General features: G+C 40.7%; 1 protein-coding gene across 4 annotated transcripts in view; it reads left to right on the top strand.

Moving 5' to 3' along the window:
- The window catches only part of CTNND2 (catenin delta 2), a 933,204-nt gene that overhangs the window by 809,197 nt on the left and 98,498 nt on the right, over positions 1-25,509 (top strand). For 2 of the 4 annotated variants that reach the window (XM_028849341.2, XM_015139744.3), the window contains 2 exons: positions 10,278-10,352; positions 11,386-11,536. In XM_028849341.2, the coding sequence (XP_028705174.2) occupies positions 10,278-10,352; positions 11,386-11,536 (226 nt within the window). The remainder of the gene's footprint in view (positions 1-10,277; positions 10,353-11,385; positions 11,537-25,509) is intronic. The other 2 variants (XM_028849344.2, XM_078004620.1) reach the window with 1 other exon arrangement.

Raw genomic sequence — 25,509 nt, 5'->3', positions numbered from 1 at the left:
CCTCTTAGGATGTCAGTCTTGCTTATGAGAAGCACTGCTTCCCTAATAATTCTAGATAATGGGATAGTTCTCAGACATGACAAGGGGCTGCTAAGGAATATTTGGGAGTAGTTATAAATATATATATATAATATATATATATACACACACACACACACACGCATAAGAAATTTCATATCAAAATACAGATACGCACATGGGGATCAGTCACATCATCATCTTTTGTATAATTTACTAATTTTCCATATTTCATGGGACAAGCAAGTGGACAATTCTCAAGGAAGATTTGAGAAGATTGTCATTAAGCCAAGCAATGATAAATTATTATAATTTCAAGAAGACAAAGGATGACTTGTCCAGAAACCAAGCAGATAAATGCTTACTTTTAAAAAGATGATTTCAGAAAAAAATCTTGAATTATTAAAAGATTGAGTTAGGATACACAACAGCATATAGTGTTACCGTCTGAACTCTAGAATTCAAAGAATGCATTTTTATAGCAACTGTTAAAATTTAGTGGTATTTCTTTAGTGTTCTTAACTTTTTATGACCCAACAAAAACAGAAATGTAGAGGTAAAATACTTTAATTTTGCACGGAGATGGCTTTTTATAGACCTCATCATCTAAAACAATAATTTCTCTTTATAGGAAGATCATGCACACTCTTTTTCTGTGACAAATTGACTAGCAAACTAGATATTCATAATGGCCCTAAACACTTTTTAAACTTTAAAACACTCATTACTTGGTTTATGAGCATCAGAAAAACATCATGTTATTATGGCAGAAGCAAAGTGATACATGTTTTTCATTGCCGACATGGGCTTCAGTTACCTTTTTCTCATTTATAGTATAATGATTTTGTTTGTTGCAGAATATTAAAACAATTGGATATAGTGCTTTGAAGATTTCCAAAATGTGAACGAATGTTCTTTTGACTCCCATTTATGGATTATTTCTATTGTACTTGAGCTTTATGAAAACCCAGGATTTGAACTGTAGAAATATATATCTGTGCTTGCTATGAAGTCAAACATTTTAAAATCTTTGTACACTCAGTTTTCCTCCTAAAGTGTGACTCTTTTCAAAGCATCTGTTATTTGCCATTTATTTTAAAAATAAGACAGAACAAGAGATACTTGAATGTTAATCTATTAATATTTAATGAGCTAACGTAATAGCAACATGGACTTAGTGAAGAAGGAAACAGAATCTCTGGCCATGTGGCCCAAATGAATAAAAAATTTAGGAGAACTGGGAAATTGGAGACTTGTCCTTAGAGAGAGAGATAACAGCCTTGAGAAAGACCCTGAATTTAACTTAGTAGGTAGTGTATCACGTAAAAGTGAACCAGGGCAGATTAGTGGAGTCCATCAAATGCAAGTTAAGAATCATGGTTTATCGTGTAAGACAAAGTGACTTGTCTTTGTTCTAGTTAATGGTGTGATGCCAAGCTTTAGATTTAAATGTAAAGAAACAGAGTTTTGAAAGACTGATGAAAATGGAATGCAAAGCGTCGTGCCTAATCAATTAGAAACTAGGCCAGTATAAACACAGAGGCGATCAGAGCACCCTGTCCAATCAGCAGTGTCCTGGAGACGGAACACTCAGACACAGGCAATGACCGGTCTGTTGCAGGATGAGGACAGACCCACTCTATGGAGCAGGAGATGGGAGGAGCACGGCCACAACCAAGTCACTGGTCCTAATCACAGGACTCAGTGATTTCTTCCCTACGAGACCCGGGAAGCAGTACTGATAGCAAAGATCACATCTACGTTGCAAATGTCATGTGCATCCAAATTGATAAATGGAGGAAACCCATTTTTAATAGTTTTGCATTAATTTTAGTACTATCATTGGATGATCTGATTTCTAAAGTTCTAAATTACAGAACTTTAAAGTTGTAGAAACAGCCAAACCAGAGGGATTTCTACTTCCAGCCAAGATGCCAAGATGGAATGACAAGGTTCAAATTTACCTTTCTTCAAGGAAAAACAACAAAGAAAGACATATGTGAAACATTGAGGTTTTTTAGTAAGACACTAGACATTAGTCAGCAAAGGACAATGATCTCTGAAAGACAGGAAACAAAAGAAGGTGAGTCCTCTGATTGTCTCAGCTCACCGCCTGGAGAGAGAGTTTCCAAGCCATGGCACGAAGATTGAGGGACCAGGGGGATCTCGATAGACTCACTGTGTTAGGGAGATGGATCTGGGAATCTGGAGATATCAAAGTGATCAGAGTTCGTAGGACAAAGTATCAAAGAGGAGAGACTCACACACAGAACCCTAGAGATGTGCAGAGGACTCCCCTTAAACATCAACAGAGAACTCTCAGCACATGTGTGTGAGGCAAACACCCAAGGCTGGGAAAGAAACACCTGAAGTTGTTAGGGAGAATGAAATTGGACACTCACATGGGGTGCATATAGTGCGTGTTCCCAAGAGCCAGAGAGGAAAATCTCATAATCCGTGAGCTACTGGGGAGAATACTCAGTAGGATCTTGCCTCAATACAGAGGAATCATTAGCCCTGGACTAACTGTGCTCTAGTCTTTCCTATCAAATCTTAACTTAGACCCAAAAGGATCAACAGTTTCCAAGTAAATTAACTGCATCCTAGGACAAAGCTTTAAGATATCCGTAGGAATACAAAAATATTCAGCACCCAACAAATTAAAATTGAGAATGTCTGGCATACATCTGAAAACTATCCTGCAAGTAAATAGAAAATGCAATCCATAAAAAGGAGAAAAATCAATCAATCAAAACTAACTCAGAACTGACAGATGTTAAAATTATCAAATAGGCAGTTATTATAACTGTATTCCATGTGTTCAAAACATTTAAAAAGTTACACATGGAAAATGTATAAAAGACTCAAATAAACCCTCTGGAGTCTGAAATGCAGTGTCTGAAAGGAAAAATGCATAGGATGTGATTAACAGCACATTAAACATTACAGAAGAAAAGATCAGTGAACACAAAGACAATAGAAGCTATCCAGAATGAAACACAGAAAGAAAAAAGAAAGATACAGATCATCTGTGGGTGTCGACTGGCCTGATATAGATGTAGTTTGAGTACCCCAATGAGAGGACAGAGAAAGGAGGAAGACAACAGAAAAAAAGTTTTGAAAAAATAATGATTGAAAATTTCCCAAATTTAATGAAACTCATACATTCACAGATCAAAGCAGCTTAACCTCAAGCACAAGGAACATGAAGAAACACAACCAAGGTGCATCAGAATCAAATTGCTCAAAGTCAGCAATAAAAAGATCTTCAAAGCATCCAGAGGAAGAAAAGAAGTGTTCCATACAAGATAAGGAAGATGGCAGATTTCTCATCAGCAACAATGCCAGCGAGAAGACGGGGAGGCATTATCTATTAAAAAAAAAAAAAAAAAAAAAAAAACAGCTGAACCTATCGGGCTCAATCATATCTTAAATTGTATTAAGCTGATTATTAGTTTGGTGTCTAGCAGACACAGACTATCCCTAAAGCAGTGGTCCCTAACATTTTGGCATCGGTAACCAGTTTCACGGAAGACAACTTTTCCATGGGTCTGATGGGGTGAGGAATAGTTTTGGAATGAAACTGTTCCACCTCAGATCGTCAGTCATTAGAGTCTCATAAGGAGCATGCAACCTAGATCTTTCATATACACAGTTCACAATAGGGTTTGTGCTCCTATGAGAATCGAATGCTGCTGCAGATCTGACAGGAGGCGGAGCTCAGGCGGTAATGCTCGCTCACCCACCACTCACCTCCTACTGTGCGGCCCAGTTCCTCACAGGAGTTAGGAACTCCAGGGGTTGGGGACTCCTGCCCTAATGGGAAGTCCTAGTCCACCAATTGCACTGAGAGCACTTGTAAAACTACCTGTACATGAAACCCTTTTTCAGCCCCGTTGAAGACATGGGCTAACCTGTCACCTGAGCAGTCACTTCACAGAGGAATTCTAACATAAAAACTTAGATGAATTGACATAGCATGATCAGCGCCGTGGTGGCTCAAGACATGCCACCTCGATATTCTGTTCTTCAGTCCTGGAGACAAACAAGTATTCATAAGCCCTGCGTCACAGGTTCTAGCACCACACCAGGGGCCCCAGAATGAAGAGATTTTTCTGACTTTTGAACACACTCCCAAAGGGGCATATAACCATTTTATGTATTTATTTATTTATTTATTTATTTATTTAGAGACAGAGGTTTGTTCTGTCATCCAGGCTTGTGTGCAGTGGTGGGATCTTGGCTCACTGCAACCTCCGCTTCCCTCGTTCAAGGGATTCTCCTGCCTCAGCCTCCCAAGGAGCTGGTATTACAGGAGCCTGCAACCACGCCCAGCTGATTTTTGTATTTTTAGTAAAGATGGGGTTTTACCATATTGGCCAGGCTGGTCTCCAACTCCTGGCCTCAAGTGATCCACCCACCTTGGCCTCCAAAAGTGCTAGGATTACAGGCGTGAGCCACTGTGCCCAGCTGTGTGACCATTTTAAACCCTAGCAGTAGTTTTGTGGAAGTGGTTCAAATTTTTTGGCCTCCTTGGTAATTTCAGTGGCTCTGATCCTTTTTGCATAGTTCCCTTCCATGCAGAATGCTGTTGTGAAATCATCAGACTTGATGCTGTAAATCAACCTGACATTTTTTTTCATCAGTTAAACATTTTAAAATCTCCAACTGTGGACCAAAAAAGACAAGACAATTGAGATAAATGGATGAAGATGACTTGGTCTCTTCCCTTACAATATGATAAACATGTAAACAAAGCATCTACAAAATCCATTACAGATGCAGCTATAGGAGTACATGCTAGCACAGGGCCATCCATGAGGTTATTTTTTCAACGACGTGGCGGAGGTGAGGAAGCACGCTTCCAGCATTGCTTGTTAAAGCCTTAGGGCTGGGATTCCATGATTGAGAGTTTATTTTAGTACACTAGCATAGTATTATTTAGGAGAGCGCTAACTGCAGTAACAAAGAGACCCCCAAATATGCAAATGCCCAAGCAAGGTAAGTTCTTTTCTCCTGATGTCACAGTTAAGAGCAGGTTAAGGCAGACGTTCCCCTCCACGAATTAATTCACCCATGCTGATAGCTGTTCTGCCATCTTCAATTTGTGACTTAGAAGACTGCTGTTGTCATCACTATCCACCAGCAGGAAGCAAAAAAAAAAAAAGCAGCAAAAACACAAGTTCATAACAACATATGTTCTCTTATGAAAGTCAAGATCGCAGCTCTATGTCCCTTCTCATAGGCTGGTCTCAGCTCCTAGCCTCTAGTACACAAATGTCTTCATAAACTCATCCCCTACCAACAATCAATAATAATTTGCAGTAAGGTCATCTAAATCTAGATCCAAGAAAAATAAAATTCTGTCTCCTAAATAATTTGCTAATATATTTGATTTATACTATACTATTAGAAAACAAAACACACTGTCTTAGTAAAAAAAAAATTGCACTGTAGTTAACTTACTACCTAAGACTTCAGCAAAAACTTTGCCTTATAGTTGCAAAACTGAAAGGGCTTATCAACAGGGCCCCTCCAAACTGTGCCCTAAAGATAAATTTCAGATTTCTCCCTCCTCATAACCAAAAAAAAGAAATTGCTTAATATTCCAAAAATGGCATGTTTTCTGGTTCCAAAAGAAAAACATGAAGTCCAGATCACTTCACCCGTGAGACATTATGTTTAAAGAGGAAAAAAAAAAAGCTATGTAGAGGAAAAGCTTTCTGTCTTAGTGCCTATTGACTTAGAACAAGAAACAACTGAATTAATTTTATTTTCCTAAATTGGATAAACAATCACCAAATCTTCCATGTCTGTGAATGCAGTGGCTCAGAGCCTGTACCTCTCAACCACCACTCTTGTTTAGAGGGTAGCAGTGTGAGCAGTTTCATTTTGGACCTCCACTGTGGTCAGTTCCCCCTTCTCAATGGTGTATTCATGCATCACTGTTACTAAGGAACACACAGGGGCCTCTGAATAAGATCTGAGGCAGCCTGAGTCTCATACCATGCACTGTCTATCATTTAACAGGGTTGTGTTTAGTTCCCCAGAAGGCATTTCTAGATGCCAGTTGCACACAAGGATGACATCTCTAATGTTTGATTACATTCACAGTGCAAACAAACAAAAAAACCTTTTCATGTTCAGAAAGTTGCCTTTTTAAAATAAATTTTTTAATTGAAAATTACTGGTCCTTGAGATAGCTTGAGAGTTGGGGAATGAGTGTGCTTCTTCCAGTCTCTTCAGTGAATGCTTCCTCTGGGTCACTTTTATTTGAGCTTGACCTTCTTTGTTTGTTCTTACTACAAAAGCACATCTAAATGCTTCCTCCCCCCCTCCCCAGAAAATTATCTTGCCTGTACATTAATATTTTGAGCATTGCATTAACACATGGGCTAAAATTCAGTCTTTGCCCTAACTTGACTTACATTTTTAAAATTCAGACAAAGAAACAACAGCAAAAAACAGTAAACATGCAATAGTTGCCATTGCCTTAACCAAAATTTGTATTTATTAAATTGATTTATTTCTTTACTAACAGATTGGAATTCTTCACTAGTCATCTTGACTAGAGATACCAGTTTTCAAAATAGATTTTGGAATTTTGAAAACAAAGATATGTAAATCTGTAATGTAACTCTGGATGTGAAGAGCCAACACCTGACTTCTGTGTCCATTGCAGAGTAACCCCATCGTTAGAAGGACCTTGTGCTAATACCACCCCATTATTTCATGAATCCTAGAGCAGGAACCAAGCACAGTTCTTTTCCAGCTGGGAGAATCTGATAATTCAAATAATAATCCATTCTAGAGAGAATAATCTGGGGCATACAGCAAAAGCCATGTCATTTCCTAATATGTTGTACATTGTTTTTATAGTAAACTACTGGTAAAAATAAGACTAATTAAATAAGCTTTTCAGTGCAGGAGGTGTTTCCTACCCTCTTGTCATGGGAATGAGACACCCTGGTATCATAAATAAATTCAGAAACAAATTTAGGAATTACATGCCATTTGTACCAAATTCATTGTCTGTATTTTTCATTGGAAGAGTTTGGTTTTAAAATTTGACTTTACCTTGTTAAAAGAAAAAGTGAGGAAATGGCTAATTTGATAAAGTTAATGGACAAATGATCATGTAACTGACAGTCATTTAATTGCAGACTATACTTCTAACACAAGAGTACTTTTAGAATATAGAGAATTAATCAACAAATTCAGAATTTTAGCACTATAATGGGGTCAGCCTCAGAAGAGAATATTTAGTACTTAAAGGAAAACACTGTCATTGTAATTTAGCAAATTATTAGGATTTCAATGAGGAAAAGTTAAATTATAGTATTAATCTCCCTTCAGGAACAAATCAGCCTTCACAGAATCACCTCAGTTTCAGCAAGGAGGAACTCTTTGGAAAAATTGTGGCCATCAGTTGTATTTATAGCTGGGCTGGGATTTGTAAAAGTCAAGTCCCTGGAAATCCACATTAGAATGAGGCAGCCTGGCCTTAAAGGGTTAAAAGTTATTGACTTCTCTTTGTTACCAAATTCTCAATACATACAACTAGGAATTTCATGGGACACAAACTTGTGTGCAAGTATCTTTGTTAATTCACTTCAGGTTCATCTCTGAGCCCTCATTTGCCTGATGCCAAAAAATAGAAAGGAAAGAAATGTGAATCTCAACATTTCTAGGCAAACCCAGTCAAATTCAGCTGTTTCCCAGTCCTGTCAGGCTTCAAGCGTGGCCACATTTATGTTCCTCACCTTCATCCTCTCCTGCCCCTGCAGTTGATGCTAAACTTGGGGGTCTTACCAGTATAGTCCTACACAGAGGATGAGGGTGCGGTGTCCATTTTCTCAGTGTGGAATCGACTCTGTTCTATGCGGCCTCTTCTCCAGGATGTGGTGATTGGTGATTGGACCATCTCTGATCCAGGGTCCTCTCTTGGCCCACACCTGCCTCCATCCGTTTTGAGCTCCACTGAGATGCAACCACCTCCTCTCCTTAATCCAGAGAGGCACTGTCTGCTCCCACCATGTGCTCCACTGATGTGTCTCCTCCCTCCTGGCCAAGTAACCCCTCTGCAGCCCTGAGTTCTTCATTTCTCCTCCTCAGCTAACCTACACACCCCACCCATTCAAGACCATCCTCAGCAGCTACCCCTTGCTACCCTGGGGCTACAAGAATCCTCCCAGCCCTTCCCAGCCCAGCAAGCCATGTCACTGTTCCTACCCTGTGGCCCCCATCCTGGGACGGTACAGGACACTTCGCTGAGTCTTGCTCAGCCACTGCTGTCCTCCAAGAAGGGCAGCTGAGCTGTGGACTTTCCATTCTCCCATCTTAAGGGGGATGTCATACTCAGTTCCCTTATCCATGGAGGGGGCTTGTCCAGGAGGACTCCAGGAATCAGGTTGCAGCCCCCACAGTGTTGCCACATCTCTTGCTTCCTCTCCAAACTGCATCCTTTATTTCCCCAGCATGGAGGCTCTGTATTGACTAGGGAGAGGGCAAATTATTTTCTCCCTGTTCTAATTCTCTTTCAAATATATTCCATCTTTTACCTGGATCTGTGCCCTCTAGCCTTAGACAATACATGCTTGCTGCTTCTTCTCTGTCCCATGCTGACAACACTTCTTTGGGTCAAATAGTGGCCTGAGCCTCTCCCCAGGAAGAGGAGTGCAAAAGCTTTGTCCCATCACCTGCAAGGAGAAGGGATCCTTTCCTGACGCAAGCGAGAAATTCCAATTAGACATGACTCCTTTTATTGGACCTACTAAATCTGGGCAAATTGGTCTCATTTGCTGTGACAATATTGGAAATCTGTATACACACAAACATACACATAACTAACCTTTAAAAATGAAAGCTATTTTCTATGCCTCAATAATAAAAATATCAAATCTATTGTCTGGTTATCCTTTCTCTCTTAGGGAAAACACACCACTGTTCACCAATTTCTAGTATCAAAAATGTGTTTCTATATCTCATACACATTTTTGGTCCTAAGTAGCCTCTTTTTGTTGTTATTGCTCTCAAATCAATTCCCAGCAAAGCTGAAGGATTCCCATTGTTCTCCAAATACCAAATCACCTTTTCATCCAACACTGGGGGGTATGGCTAGTAGCTGGGCTTCTAAGAAAGACAAAGTTATGTCCATGTATTCTTGGCTCATTTCAGATATGGCCAGGTTCTCCTCTGTCTGTGCCTGGAAGGATGGAGGGAAAGGCTAGGTCATGTCTGGGAGACTAAGCATGAAGGATTACAGGAGAGGGGATGAGATGATGGTAGAGGGGGTATAATGTCAGCAGCATAAAAAAAGACAGATATGGAGTAACAGGACCCAGAGTCGAGTGCAGGTGACTCTGCAGGTTATTGAATATCTTTGTGCCTAAATTTCCCCGTGTATAAAATAAAAATGCTGACCTCCCTGGAGTTTCAAGAATTAGAAGAGATCTCAAATATACAAGCCAGTTGCATGGGGCCTGCAAAGAAGTGGTGCTGGGGAAGAGATGAACTCACCTTCCTCAGTTCATCTCTTCCCTACCAGGCTGAGGGCACATGCATCAGCCTGCCTAAGTTGCCAGGAATACCGTTGCCATCTCCCAGAAGGTCCAGAATATCTCCCCAATGTTGTCGTTGATGTTCCTTTTGCAATATGTCAATGTTGACCCCACACCCTGATTTGCATTCTCTTCCTTTTTCTAGCTTCTCTCCTTAGTTTTAGGGAAGATCCCAGGATTAAGTGGGCTGCATAAACTCAGATTTCCAGGCTTTTCCAAGCTGGGGGACTGGAGACTCAGCAGGGCACAAGAAGTCCACGTATTCTTGGCTCATTTCAGGGGGAGGCAGATGTGTCCAGAGGAAGTCGTGTTTCAGCAGGCTGGTTGAATGCATCGATGGAAATTGGCATTGTACCAGGAGAAAGGGCTTCCTCCCTGGGAAGGGATGTCAGTTCCAGATTCCCACATCCCAAGAAGCAGTTTGCAACCCTCAATGTTTTGTCATGTCTGACACTTCCTGACCTTCCACTTCTTTGCTCTCTAAGAGTGGAGCTGTCAAATAGATCACCACAGCCAAGAGATGCTTTAGTGAGTTTTACCTGCTCCCCTAACCTCTCAAGGCTTCCTAGAGCTTGAGGCACAAACTAGGGGTGCGAGAAAAGCATACAGTGTGAGTTGATGGTGATAAGAAACTATGTGAATGTGACTTCTAATGTAGGACAGGATGAAGTTGTTTTTTTGATCTCATATTTCATGCAGGGCTGGGCTGAGGATGTGGCAGGCATGGCATATGCCCTACGTTCACTGCCAGAGGGGGCTCCCTGCCTGCCACAGGTGAGAGCCAGCTCTGGGGTGCCTGCCCCCATGGGGGAAGGGGGGCGGAGGGGGCCTGGTGGGGGGACTGGGTGGGAAAGGACTGGTCCCCAGGAGGACCCTACCACAGAATCCACAACCTCATTGCGTGAATGTAATTTTCTCAAATCAAAATGAAATTGCAACAGGTAAAACCCTTACATTTGTCAATTTTTATATTGTACTCTCTTCTCCAGGACACTGTAGAAGAGTATACATCATTCACACAAATGTCTGAAAATCTGGGCCTGCATTCTGTTAAGTGAATCGGAATGCTTTATCATCTAGATATTGCAAGGACATTTTAATATGAAGCATTACCTGTGTTCCATTAAGGCTGACGACCACCAACCCAAAACAAATTTCATGTCCTACTTTATAAAGAAGACATTGAATTATGGCCCTTAACATTATACAGTTTGACCTTAATGTTTTTTAAAAAACATTTTACCGTGTGCACTCTTGCTTTTCAATGTCAAACTTGCATTTGTCCAGCCCGGCCTGTTTCTGACTAGTGGGCTCTTTATTGTTCAGCAAACGACTTATTGACAGCACGTTCAGCAACTCACCTGTGTGCTCCATCTCCAAATTCAAAGCTGTCTTTAGAAATCACTCCCACACAACCCATTCTCATTTTCTACTTTTTCAGGGTTCTTGTTTTATTTCTCTGAATGTCACTGGCCACATCCGCTTGTCCCAAACCTCTGTATCTTGAAGCATCAAGTATACACATCACGCAAATGGCTTTCAACTTCAAGTACTGAAAACAGTGTCACAAAAGAAACCTAGTGTGGTTCACTGACTAACCCTGAAATCTTTGTCCCCAAGTTGAAGGCAAAAAATACAGTTAAAAAGTTTAAATGCATGTCTAACAGATTCAACCCATTCTACAATAGGTCTTGGTAATTCAACCTTTTTGGCTCCTGTAAGCATCCGTCTGAAAACGCAAATGTACTATTTGCCTGTAGGGTTTTCTCCCTGTCTCTAACGCCCTTCGCCTTCCCTGTTTTTGCAGTGGTCAGTATATATCCGAGCCGCTGTCCGAAAAGAGAAAGGCCTGCCCATCCTCGTGGAGCTGCTCCGAATAGACAATGACCGCGTGGTGTGCGCGGTGGCCACGGCGCTGCGGAACATGGCCTTGGACGTCAGAAATAAGGAGCTCATCGGTATGTTCTCCCTGATTCACAGTGTCGCAGGTGTTAAGTGAAAATATTTTCTCTCGGGGTAGGTGTGGTTGAACCCATATGCACAGCCTATGCTTATACAGAAGCCGTGCATTTATTAGCAGCCTCATTTTTTCTGCTGTCCTTCTAGTTTAAATCCGCTGCACTGATTCATCTTCTAGAATTTAGAGGAAAATACGATGCTTGTTGACATTTCTAATCCTTGCAAATTAAAAAGGACCTCAGTGCTCAGCCCTTGATACCGTTTTCTCAATCCTCTGAACCTCTACCAGGCTGTTTGTTTGTTTCCCATGCAGCGAACCGAGGAATTCTGATAGGATTACTTTTCTTCCCCTCTCTATTTTAAATTTATTTTGGATGAGACCATACTAGCCCTTTAATCCTATTCGTTTAAGAAATTAATCTCTCTTTAATTTGGTATTCAAGAAATACAGAGGATCTTTTAGTAACAAGGCACAAAAGAGGTAATACATTCACCTGTCTATTCAACGAAACTCATGGCCTGCTTTGTTCCAGGCCTATTCTAGGCCCAGACATTAAATCAATAAGCAAAACAGACAGGAAGCCCTGCCTGCCCTTGTGGAGTTTACATTCAAGAGAAGGAGATGTTCAAGAAGCAAACTAAACAAATGAATCACACAATGGAGCTGAGTAAAGGGTAATGAGTGAGATTGCAAATTTATTTTTAATTGATGTGATATTCACATAACATATTGACCACTTTAAAGTCTACCATTTTAGTGGCATTTAGTATATTCGTAATGTTGTACAATCACCACCTATATCAAGTTTCAAAACATTTTCATCACCCCAAAGGCAAACCCTTTACCCATTAGCAATCACTCTCCATCCCCCTTCTCTAGCCCCTGGCAACCATCAGTCTTCTCTCTGTCTATGGATTTTCCTATTCTGGGTATTTGGTATAAATGGAATCATAGAACATATGACCTTTGTGTCTGACTTTTTTCACTTAGCATAAGGATTGTGTTTCTTTAATGGTAAACTAGTTAAGTTATAATCATAGACATTCATGGGCCACAAAGTGATACTATGATATACTGGCTGAGGGTCTCTAATCCAGAAGTCTAAAATCTGAAATGTTGCAGAACCCATAATTTTTTTGAGTGCCAACGATTTGCTCGAATGAGCATTTCCAATTTTGAATTTTTAGATCAGGGATGTTCAACCAGTATTCTTAACTGGTGTGTATTCTGCAAATTTTCCCAAATCCGAAAACATCAGAAATCCGAAAACACTTCTGGTTCTAAGCATTTTGGATAAGGGATCCTCAACCTGAATGCATACAATACGAACTAATTAAATCAAGCTGGTTAACATATTCATCTCCTGAAATAATTATCTTTTCTTTGGTGAGAACATTTGAAAATTTACTCTTAACAATTTTGAAATATAAAATACATTAACTCTAGTCACCTCGTTGCATAATAAGTCTCGTATTTAAACATATTCTTCTTAAGTGAAACTTTGTACCCTTCCACCAACATCTCCCCATTCCTCTTACCTTCAGTCTCTCAAAACCACCATTCTACCCTCTGCTTCTACAAAGCATTTGTGTGTGTGTGTGTGTGTGTGTGTATGTGTGTGCGTGTGTGTGTGTGTGACGGGGTCTCACTGTGTTGCCCAGGCTGGAGTGCAGTGGCATAATCTTGACTTACTGTAACCTCCACCTCCCAAGTTCAAACAATTCTCCTGCCTCAGCCTCTTTGAGTAGCTGGGATTATAGGCACGTGCCACCATGCCCAACTAATTTGTCTATTTTTTGGTAGAGGCAGGGTCTCACCATGTTGGCCAGGATGGTCTCGAACTCCTGACCTCAGGTAATCCACCCACCTCGGCCTCCCAAAGTGCTAGAATTACAGGCATGAGCCATCGGCACCCAGCCTGTGCTTCTATTAATTCCTTTGTTTTAGATTCTACATTTAAGTGAGATCATGTGGTATGTGTACATATGTAAGTGGCTCATTTCACTTAGCATAATGTCCTCCAGGTTCATCCATGTTGTTGTAAGGGACAGGATTCCCTTCCTTTCTATGGCTGAGTAGTATTCCCTTGTGTATATACGATATTTTGTTTATTCATTTATCCATTGATGGACACTTAGGTTGCTTCTATACATAAACTATTGTGAATAATACTGCAAAGAACATGAGAGCTATAAATGGTTCTGTGACATACTGATACCAGATCCTCTGGATATATACCCAGAAGTGGGATTACTGGATCACACGGTAATTCTATATTTAGCTTTTTGTAGAACCTATATACAGTTTTCCTAATCAGTGCAGTAATGGCTATACTAATTTACATTCCCACTAATAACGTACAAGGATTTCTCTTTCTCTTCATCCTCACCAACACTCGCTATCTTTTATCTTTTTTATAATAACCGTTCTGATAGGTGTGAGGTGATCGCTTATTGTGGTTTGAATTTGCATTGCTTAGTGATATTGAACCTTTCTTCATATATCTGCTAGCCATTTGTATTTCTTCTTTTGAGTAATGTCTATTCATATCCTTTGCCCATGTTTTAATCAGGTTATTTGTGTTTCTTGCTGTTAAATTTTTTGAATTCTTTATATATGTTCGATATCAACCCATAATTATATTTTTGGTTACTAATAATATTTTCTCCCCATCTGTAGGTTGTCTCTTCATTCCATTTTTTTTTTCTGTGCAGAAGCTTTTTAGTTTGATGTAATCCCATTCGTCTATCTTTTATTTTGTTGCATGAGCTTTTGGAGTCAAATCCAAAAACATTATTGCCCAGACCAGTGTCATATAGTTTTCCCCTATGTTTTCTCCTAGAATTTTTATAGTTTAAGTCTTGAATCCATTTTTAGTTGATTTTTGTATGTAAAAGTCTAGTTTCATTCTTCCATATGTGGATATCCAGTTTAGGGTTGTGATTTTCAATGGGAGGTGAAGATAGGGGTGGTTGGGAAAGTAACACTAGAGACTCAAAGGAGGTGAGACAGGAAGCCATGCAGGTATTTGGGGGGAAAAGAGTCCAAGTTAAAGGGGCAGTCTTTGCACACAGCCCCTAGAGAGGGAACTGGGAGCAGGCCAGTGGGCTCCAGGCCTTCAAGAGGCCTTGTGTACCTGGCAGGGTGAGTGGTAGGAACCAAGGTCAGAGAGGCCTTCTGATGCCTTCCTCTGTAGGTGGGAAGGTGCTAAGGCCAAGGCTGATTGATCTTCTGGAGAAAGATGAATCTACTGAAACCTCTCAGAGGATGACACAGTCCCTGCAGGCCGTTGTTCTGGCTGGTAGGCATCTGGTATTAAGGATATGATTTATGTAGGGTCACTAGTCCAATGACAGCATGAAATCTGGCAGCCTGAATACAGGGAACAGGTGTCAGTAGGCAGCATCCAGAGGCTCAGCAGAAGAGAGCTGCACCAACCCCCGTGGCAAGGGTGCAGGTGATCTTGGGAACTGGGAGAAATTAGGTGACAATGGACAGAGAGCTCAAGATTCTGTTCCTGGAACAACTGGAAGACCAAGTGTGGCTCCAAGTTGCAGACAAAATGTTTCTATAGTTACACAGTTGTTTTTCCCCTATGCAAATTACAGAGAGTGGTATATTAAGCCTTTTATGACCTGGGAAGCAGCCACTTTTTCTCCTGCCATTTCACAATAGCCATCATATCCTCCAAGAAAAACCATAGTATTTGCAGGTCTTCAGCCATTTATTTATTCACTGCAAGGCCAGACTGCAAATCGGTGTCTAAGAGATTCACCATACTTGTAATACATTATACAGCAGGAAATAAGCTTGCAACTTGCTATTTACACTTAGTTTGCATTGAATGTAAGTGTTATCTGTGAATTTTGTAGATTTGGTATATCTAAAGTAGGTCGTTAGCTCCAAAGGTCAAGGTACTCTTCCCATATACTTTTTTTTTTTTTTTTTCATTGCACAGTTGTTTCAGACAAGACAGCGCTGGGATTCCCAATAAAATCCTATCCCTTCTCAAAAAAATGGAGAAAAAAATCAATAGCTAATCAGTCTACTGCCTGGATACTAACTACTAGGTATTGTGTGTTTGTGTGTGTTTTCTTCTTTTGGTGGATTACAGTATAACAAAATAGTGAACTGTTGATTGGTTTGCCAGCTCCTAGGCATCTCTTCTTTCTCAAACGCCAGTTATCTAGTCTTCTCTCAGAGACAGGAGCATTTAGACCACTATACTGCCTGTGTTCAACTAAACCTTTACTATCAAATGTCACCAGACAGGAAATGAAGCCAGTCATTTAAAAGTAGAAGGGAAAATATCTAAGTCACAGGTTTATGAAATCAATACTTTTTTTCCTCACTGAGAAGAGCAGAATTTAACAAGAACAACATTGAATTGTATTTAAAACAGAGGAAATGTGACTTTTGCTGACTATTTTACCTTAAATACTGTACCCAAGTGGTTTTTGTAGGAAGATGGTATACAGAACTTCATACACAGAAGAAAGCTGCAGTGACTTTGAATGAAGAACAATGAAAGGTTAATCTTGGACCTCCTCTCCTCTCCTGTCTGTCACCTCTCACAGAAGGCTAGGGTGACATCATATGGTTTCATGACATTGAAGATCATCTGTATTCTGGTTACTCCAAACAGGTATCTCCAGCATGAATCTCAGATCCTGTGTCCAATGTCTGTCTGCTCATCCTCTCCACTGGATGTCTTATGAGTGTCTTAAATATAGCATGTCCACAACCAAGGTCTCTCCCAGACCTGACCCTTCCACAGTCTTCCCCCAGAAAATGACCAGTTATTCTTGCAGGGGCCCAGGACAGACACCTTGACACCCTCTTTGACTCATGCAATCCACCTCATACCTAATCTGTCAACAAATCTGGTTGTCCTTCTGAGTTTTCCCAGACTCCGACACTTCTCTTCATCTTCATTGCTTTCTCTCTGGTCCAAAACTCCCATCATCTCTCACGTGGCTTATTCCTGTGCCCCCCCCTTACCTAGTCTCCCTATGCTTCCTTCACCTTAGATGGTCTCCTATTGCAGTGGCAACCAGAGTCATCCTGTTGAAACCTTAGTCAGAGCATGTTACTCCTCCACACCAAACCCTCCTCATCTCAGTGTAAAATCAAGTCTTTGCAGGGCAAGTGTGGAAGCTCCCTATGACCTCTCCAACCCCACCTAGTCCTCTTAAAATCAGTAAATTTTCTGCGGTCACTGGTTGACTGTGATTCCTGTATTACATGCTCTGAGATCCTGCCTCAGGGAATTTAAACTTGCTGCTTCCTTTGCCTGGAGTCTCTTTCTTTCTCTTGGCGTTCATGCAGCTCAGTCCTCACTTCACTCATGTCTTTCCCAGAGAAGCTTTTCTGGCCACCATATTTAAAATCTTACCCTCAGCTCCTTTCCCTGCTTAATTTTCTCCACAGCCCCAATTACCTTCTAATATCTAATGTTTTTTTTTTTCCATCTTGTTTTTTTTTTTCCATCTTTCCCCACTGTAAGGTAAGCCTGTTAAGAGCAGAGAGTTCTCTTATTTCTTTGCTGGCATATCTCATGTGCCTAGAACAATGTCCAATCCATAGTAGGGACTTAATAAATATTTGCTGGAAAAAAAATGACTGAAGCAAATATTTCCTGCCTGGTCATCATCTTAAAATGACCTCCAAGTCAGCAAAACATTAAGGAAATTAAATAAAACATTAACTTTAAAAAAAGGGGTTTTCTATTTAAAAAGCCAAGAATTAAACAGGCAGTTTGTTTTCTCCATAAATTTACTAGATGCATGCAGACATTCAGGATTTCAGAAAGAATCCAGTTTTTTCCCATCATTGGTTCTGGATTTTCAGTTTAAAATAGAATTCTTCTTAGATCATTCTTTTAGTTAGAGGTTGGGGGAGACAGGCTACCACAGTCGCAACTAAGGAATTGTTCATCTTTCTTAGACTTCATTATCAGGGAAACTCTAAATAGGCTATTGAACAATAATCACGCTATCCCATGAGGTCTAATGAGAATCATACAGTAGCACTAGCAGAATGTAACACGCTTTTCCTCTCCCTTGGCTTTCTATTTGGGCTATTTCCACAGTTACGTGTCTGTCTCTGGGAACCAGCGATAAGTATGCTATAGATAGATCTTTGTGTTCTTCCTACTGGCATGGAATAGTAGCCGAGGTTAATGCACATCCATACATTTCTTTGCAACCTTCAAAAAATGTTAATTATCCTTCTGAGTATGGAAGGTTTAAAAAAGGAATGGTAATAATTAGCTTCAGTGAAAAGAGCAAACAATATTGTATTGCTTCAACAAAAAGTTTAGCAAAATGCCACCCATTTCAGCACGTGGACAGTTCCTGATGTAGATGGCAGACATTTATTTTAGGCAAATCCCATCCTCTCTGCCAACAAACAAACTCAAAGAAACCAAACACTTAAAGCATACATGAGCCTGCATTTACTACCTGCCGTCACCATTCAAAGCCCACCTTGCAGTGGCCTTTCCTGATAAAGGCTGCTCCCTGCACCCAGAGATGAAGCAGGCAGCAACTATTTGATAAGAAACCTTCTCGCTTATTTTGGATTTCCATTGTGTGAAATTTATCCTCACATTGTGTCTTATGTTTTTTTGTGTATGCATGTCTTCCCCAAAGGAAACAATAAGCAGGCATCAGGTGATGTATTTATTTTATGTCTGAGAGTGTCTAGCACTTTGCTATGCTCATAACAAGCGCTCAGTATGTAGTTGATGAATGAATTAACTGGTGGATAAATAACACAGTGTATTTATTCAAAGAGCAGATCTGGAGGAGGTCTGGGGAATCCAAATAGAGGAAGGGGTAGGGGGATGTCTGTGTCTGTCTCTTTCTACGGTGTCCAGGGAACAGAGGAAAGAAATACAGCTTAGATGCTCTCTCAAATCCAGACTCTAATCAAACTCATTCTGCTGCCACTGTGGAAGAGGCTTGAGATTGGGAAGGAAATAGTAATGCTTTCTGTGTGCGATTCAATCACTGCCAAAGCTTTGTGTTGGCGGGGCCACTGCATCCCTGCGGGTACTGGCAGAGCTCGCACAGCCCTTCCCCTGGCTGCCCTGGTGGTGGCGGCTTGCCACAGTTTCCAGCAGGCGAGCCAGGGCTGGGATGCTGCGAGCATCCTCCCAGCACCCTCCTGAGGCTGAAGAGAAGGGCCTATCCTCTGTGTCATGAGCCTGGCCCTTTCCCAGTTTGCCATCATCCTTTGGCCTCATCCTTCTGTGCTTTGCAGGACTGTTTCCCTACATTCTGCTCCCATTGGGATAGCTGCTTCACCACATTGGGGAGGATGTGTAAGAATCTTCCTTTGACTCACGCCCCCATATGTTCCTATTCTGTAATCCACTTTTCACATTGGGCTTTCTTTTCACTTTACCAGCTAGCTGAGCTTCTGTCCAGGCAATGCCCTCTCTCCCCATTCCAACCTCAAAAGGAGCACAAGACAGGATCTGACTTTCTCTGGAGTCAGGATAGGACCATTTCCTAGGGGGAATCTGCTGCTTCCCAAACACAGGCGAGATGGAAAGGAAGGGAGCTACACAGCGCCCCCCTGTGTAGCGAGCAGTACACAACTCATGATTTCCCACGGGAATGAAATGAGGAACAAAATAAGGGTAGTTTCTTGCCTGGGAATTTATTATTTTTTAAGTAGTAAAAATCATTGCTATTCCTTTCCCCACATAGGTCTTTAGCTCATCCTTTTCGTTCATTCTGGGGGTTAAGGAGGTCAGGAGTAGGCAGGGGGAATTAGGGCCATCCTTTCAAGCTTCCTTTACTTGCCAAAATGTTTTAAATATTCAAATGAAAGATTTGATCTGCACATTGTAAAGACTGTTTCCGGACAAAGATTCCTGGTGATATTTAAAGGACAATATAAAAATGGTCTGTCTTTGAGTGAAAATAAAGATAGAATAAAGAAAATGGTGATACCCATAGAATTACAATACTCCTTCCTCCATGCCAGGTCTTCACTTAGTGAGAAATGTTTTTTCCTTTGGAGAACTGGAGTGAGGGGTGGGGAGAACAGGGAAAATCTTCCTTATATCAATACTGTCCTGAATGTTACATATAAAGCTTTATAAAGATTTTCTTTTATTTACTCATCTCGCAACGGAACCTGGGAATTCTAAACTTGGAAACACTGCTCTTCATCGAAGCTTTGAGATACCTTGTTAACCAAACCCTCGATGACCAGAGCATGAGCTGGGGAATGAACAGATCCCGACAGCCATGTCTCCACTTCCATGACAAATGCTTACAAATGATACTCAGGACATCATTCCTCAAAGTCGGTCTAAATTCCGCAATCTAGGATTGAAATGCACCCGAGTCAGTATTCTCTCCGTGCTCAGAGTATCGCATTGCACCCCCATTGTCTGCTGGCAAAACTGAAAAACAGAGAGCTCTAAGAAACATTTAGACTCCTATCACTTAAAATAGTTACCCGAGTGTTTTATTATTTTGCATCTCATGCTAATGGCTGGCACGTGACAAAATGCTCTGGGATATGGGCGCTCCATTCAGGGGAACAGACTCTTGAGGGTCACTGATCACCATAGGCACCTTCTTTACTTGCGTTCTTGAGCCTGGACGAATCCCACCTCCATCCAGGGAAAGATACAAGGCTGTGGAAACGCCAGTGCAACCCAGGAAGGCAACATGCTGTTTTTAGTACTAGAAATATGTAAGTTCACTTTATTAAGTAGATATGAGGAAATTTTAGAGACACATCTTCTCTGCTTTTTGAAACATGTTTCTTCAGACCCAGACAGATGCCGTTTTAATTAGAACACTTGCAATTTCAATTAGTATTTTAAAAAGAAACCTGATTTCTTAGGCAAGGTGATTTGTTGGAGCTCTCTCTGCTGGACTGTTTTAATAACTTGATTTCACAAGCCACATTTTAGGCAGAAGGCAAGCTCTGTGCCTTGGCTCGAACGTTGTATCTTCAGATTGGGTGCCTGTTGCAGCTCCCATCTCCTAAACCCCAGAACCTAATTTCATGAAGGCTGCCTCCCTTTTCGGTGAAGCCATGGGTTCTTTGTTAATTAACTTGGGACACCTGTTGGGGAATTTTGGCAGCTGGGTCTGGAAGATAAGAATTCCTTAAAAGAGAACTTGTAAATAAATTGAAGAGCCAATAATTATTTTATTAAATAAGAATTAATGTTGTCCCTTGGATATACTCCATGTGGGAAAAAAAGGCAAAATTGAAACATTTCCAGTTTATTCAAATTCAGGACTTCTGCCCAAAGGCTTAGAGATCTCAAAGAAAGAGAGCAAGAGGGGGAGAGCTGACCGAACTTTATCTGGACTGTTTAGGTATTCATGTTATGCCTGGCCAAACAGTTTCCGAAGAAAAGCTTTAGAGAACAGGATGCGTGAGAAATGAAATGGCTCTCCTCAAATACCACAACCAAATCTTGAGAATATAAAAATAGAAAAGAGACTTTCACAGGATAATGTTTTTACATTGAATTCCCTTCTATGTGTGGACTGCTATCTTCTCTCCTTGTTGAAAACAAAGTCTCAATCAGGTGGAAAGAAATTATTATTTTTGCTCTTGAATACTAAAAAGTAATGGATTAGAAAAGAGTTTAAAAGTTTAAAGATGAATCCTCTTTAACCCATCCTGGCTGATGTTTGATTATATTTATTATACTGGATCTCAAAAAATTACGGAGCAGACAAGGACGGCTGTAATTGGGTTTCAGCTAAAAGGAAGGCTCCAGGCTGGTGCCATCAATCAGATGGGCCAGTGGTGCTGCCCTGGGGGGCACATAAGGCAGAAGAGAAGGAGGCAGACAGCAGGGAGGGGACACCAGTCTAGCAGGAAGGGCACCGCAAGCCCCCCGGGCATACACCAGGGAACAAGGAAGGAGACAGAAGCCTGGAGATGCAGCCCCGCCAATGTCTGGGCAGCCTGAGGCCGGATGAGGGATGCTGGTCTGTGACCTGGCACAAGCAGTAGGCACAGATTCTGCTCCCAAACCGATTGCCTGAAGAAGAAAAAAGCTCATGTTGTTCATCCTGCCAGACTCCAGTCAAAGGGACATTGAGTGAGAGAATCAAGCAATTCCCAACAGCTCCTCATGAAAATGTCCTGAAAGTTCATTCAAGAAAATTAGCTGAAATTCAGACATTGTTTCTCTCATAACCAGAAAGTTCATAACAATGTAGTGTCCATTTGGGAAACTTGGTTTTTTTAACTTAAAACAAAATTTTCCTATTCAATTTCTTGTATTGTAATGTATTTAAGCAATGTCAGGTAAAATGAATGGATTTGAAGCATAGGTGGTTTATTTCCTAAGCATATAATAGCCTTCACTTCCAAAGTGTATCTTTCTTTTCATTTGATAGAGGCAACTGAACTGGAGGCAGTATAGCCTGGGCTGATGCATGTATGTGTTAATGTGCAATGTGTTACTTTTAATTAAAACTCACTAATATTGCAACATTAACATTAGAGGTTATTCAAAGCTCAAGACAGATCAAAAGATACAAATCCCTGTGGTCCTTACCTTGAGACTTGAACAGTCTCAATTTATTGGTCTAATTTATTGGTCAGAAAGGGAAGTTATAGTGATGGAATAGAAGCTGGTGGTATTACATTTTAATTGACTATTAACTCCACAGACTAATACCCCCAGTGTCTATGTGAGTGACCTTATTCCTCTTCAAATGTCAGAAACTCAGCAAGTTTAATTTTCAAGTCACCATCTCCTTTCTTCCTCAGATCCGAACACAAACCCCACTTTGTACTTCGCCTTCTTGTCCCAGTGATAGAAATGAACAGAAACTTTTATTGTCTTCTTTTCTTCCTTTTCTTTATCCCAAGTGAGTAAACCAAGTATTGTCTCTTATTGATACTTTGCCAAGGAGTTTCTTGAGTTCTCTTTACTGCCCCACTGTATTTTACTTTTCAGTTTCAGCCCATAGCATGGCAAGCCTAGGACACACGCATAGCACCCTATGGGGGTTCCTGCCCTCCGTCCCTTCTTACCCAGTCTGCACTCCCCCCTCCCACATCACTGCTGCCACACTTATCTTTGCAAGGTACTCCAATTACAGACTAGTCAGTGTTTCCTGATGTGAATGACACAAAATGACCTCTGCTGCCTCCATTTTTTTTCTTATTTTAGAAAAAATTTTTTGAGACAGGGTCTCACTCTGTCACTTAAGCTCTGTCAGTCAGGAGTACAGTAATGCAATCTCAGCTCACTGTAACGTCAGCCTCCGGGATTCAAACGATTCTCATACCTCAGCCACTTGGGTATCTGGGCCACCATGCCCGGCTAATTTTCATATTCATAGTAGAGACAAGGTGTTGCCATGCTGGCCAGACTGGTCTTGAACTCCCAACCTTAAGCCATCTGCCTGCCTCAACCTCCCAAAGTGCTGGGATTACAGGTGTGAGCCACTGTGCCCAGCCCAGATTTTTTTCTTAATAAAAATTTTTATTGGGGCCCCCAAGAGCCTTTGTGCTTCTTAGTGCATTAGGTATGTCTCTCTTCCAAACTTGCTGGAACCTTCCAGCAGCATTTGGCATATTCACGTATTTTGGTTCCTAGGATAAAACTTTCCTAGTGTTCGTCCTACTCTTTTCCTTCTCCATTTTTCTCCCCTCTTTGCCTGTGTCTTCTCCACTTTATGTCACTGCTGTGTCCTGCTGTGTCCTGTGTCATTTTGTCCTCTCCCCTTCCCCTCTCCCCTCCCTTCCCTTCCTCCTCCTTCCCCTCCCCTGCGCACTCCTCCTTTTCCCTCTCCATACACACACTATATCTAAGACCTCTCCTCCATTTTATTTCAGGTCCTCTTCATTTCTTCCTGCAATCCAGGATAAACTTGTATAAATCTGATATAATTTCCCTTCTGCCTGAAGAAACCCGTTCAGCACTTTTTATAGTGCAGGTCTGCTGAAGATAAATTCTCTCAGCTTTGTGTCATTTTGAAAATGTCTTTAGTTGCCTCCATCCACAAAGGATATCTCTGCTTAGTAGAATTCTGAGAATATTTTTTTTGCAGCACTTCAAAGATATTATTCTATTGTCTTACGGTTTCCATTGCTTTTGATGAGAAGTCAGTTGTTACTGTTGTTTCCTGAGTATGTGTTTTTATACTACCTGCTTTTAAGATACTTGGTCATTATTGATTCTCATATTTCCTCTACCCCTATCTCACTTCCCTGTCTTTCTGGGAATTCAATTACATGTATATTACACTACATGATACTATCCTGCAGCTAGGTCTTATAGCCTCAGCTTAAGATTTTTTATTCTTCTTTTTCACTTTGTGCTTTAGTTTTGATAATTTGTAGTAATCTATCTTTAAACTCACTGGTCCTTCCATGTGCTATTTTCAATCCTTTATAATGGCCATTATATAAATCCTTCCTGTCTGATACTGTATTTTCCAATTCTAGAATTTCGATTTGGTTATTTCTTATAGTTTCCATTTCTCTGCTGAATTTAACTAATTTTTTTCATGCATGTTGTCCATTATCTCACTAGATAATTTAACAAATATATCACAGATAAAGTCCTTATCTACATATTCTAACATCTATATTATTGCGGATTTGCCCATGATAAATTTAGTTTCTCTTAATTTTTGGTCATATTGTCTTACTTCTTTGCAAGTCTTGTGATTTGTTATTGTATGCCAGATGTTTTATGTTGAAAGATTTGAATAGACTGAAGTCGGTAATTCCTTCCTCCTAAAAAGCACCTCATTTCATCCATGGGTTTGCTAAGGTAGAGGGCTGAGTCAATCTAATGCATGCTTTAACTATGTCTGGGCTTTAATTAAACTCAGCCCAGTTATAGCTTCAGTTAAATTCAGTTTACCACTGAGTTCAAATGTTTCAAGAGCATGATCAGTATTTAATCTGCAATTAGGCTCAGAAGGTGAGCACCTATAGATTCCAAAGATTTCTCTGTACTCTGTATACTATTGCCCAGTTTTCAGTTTTCTGAGCCATATAAGATCTCTTTCTCTGTCTCTCTCTCTCTCTCTCTCTCTCTCTCTGTTTCTCTCTCTCTCTCTCCTTTTTTTCCCTCTCTGCTGTGAAGCTCAGCTGCCAGCTTTTTGGATCATTGCACTACCTGTATTTTTCAGGCTTTGTATAATTTTACATCCACTGTCTCTATCTATCCTCAATATGCACCATTTCTGAGTTCACAGCCTCCTTTCCAATTGGACACTCTCTCCTCTGTCCCTACAGATAACATTTTCATTCTAACTCACTTAGATGGCTCACGGCAGCCATTTCCCCACCCTGATGGCTCTTTCACCTCCTTTCCTATCTACTCCTAACCCATCTTCCAAGACAAATTCAGGCCCTACCCTTTTTACAAGCTTCTGTGAGTACTCTGGATTTATTTATTTTTGCCCTATTTACACTTTTTTGTGTTAATCTGTATACCCCCCAAGTTTGGCGCTTAAGGGATTTAAGGAATGCTGTGTACAACACTCATGTAAGTTCACGGTGACTCACGTGAGCAGTGTCATCTTCTCATCTAACCTGGTCACTCTTTAGGAATAAGAACAATACCTTTCTCGATTTTTACTTTTACTTTTTGTGCTTCTTTTGAAAGCCCCACTATGCCTAGCATTGTGTTAATGTTGTGATGAAGATACTCGTTGCAGAGTTACTGTTCTGCTAGAATATGAGCTCTGTGGGAACACAGACAGCGTCTTCCTTCTTTGCTACTATAACCCCCAGAACGGATCTGTTCTGTCATCTAGCAGAGTCTTATTAAGTTATGTTGGAATGCATAATAGGTCGCAGTCATAATATTGTGGTTTTGTAAACCAAATTTTTTATTGTCATACATAGATTTCCTAAGTAATTTAAATCAGTTTGCCATTATAACCTATACCAGAGCATCTTTTATAACTGAGACCTACTTACCCTCACTGTTCTTCCCTAACTTGA

Source organism: Macaca mulatta, chromosome 6 (assembly GCF_049350105.2).
Source record: "Macaca mulatta isolate MMU2019108-1 chromosome 6, T2T-MMU8v2.0, whole genome shotgun sequence".
Classification (NCBI taxonomy): domain Eukaryota; kingdom Metazoa; phylum Chordata; class Mammalia; order Primates; family Cercopithecidae; genus Macaca; species Macaca mulatta.
Note: the sequence above shows the minus strand (reverse complement) of the source record. Positions and strands in the feature narration are given on the sequence as shown.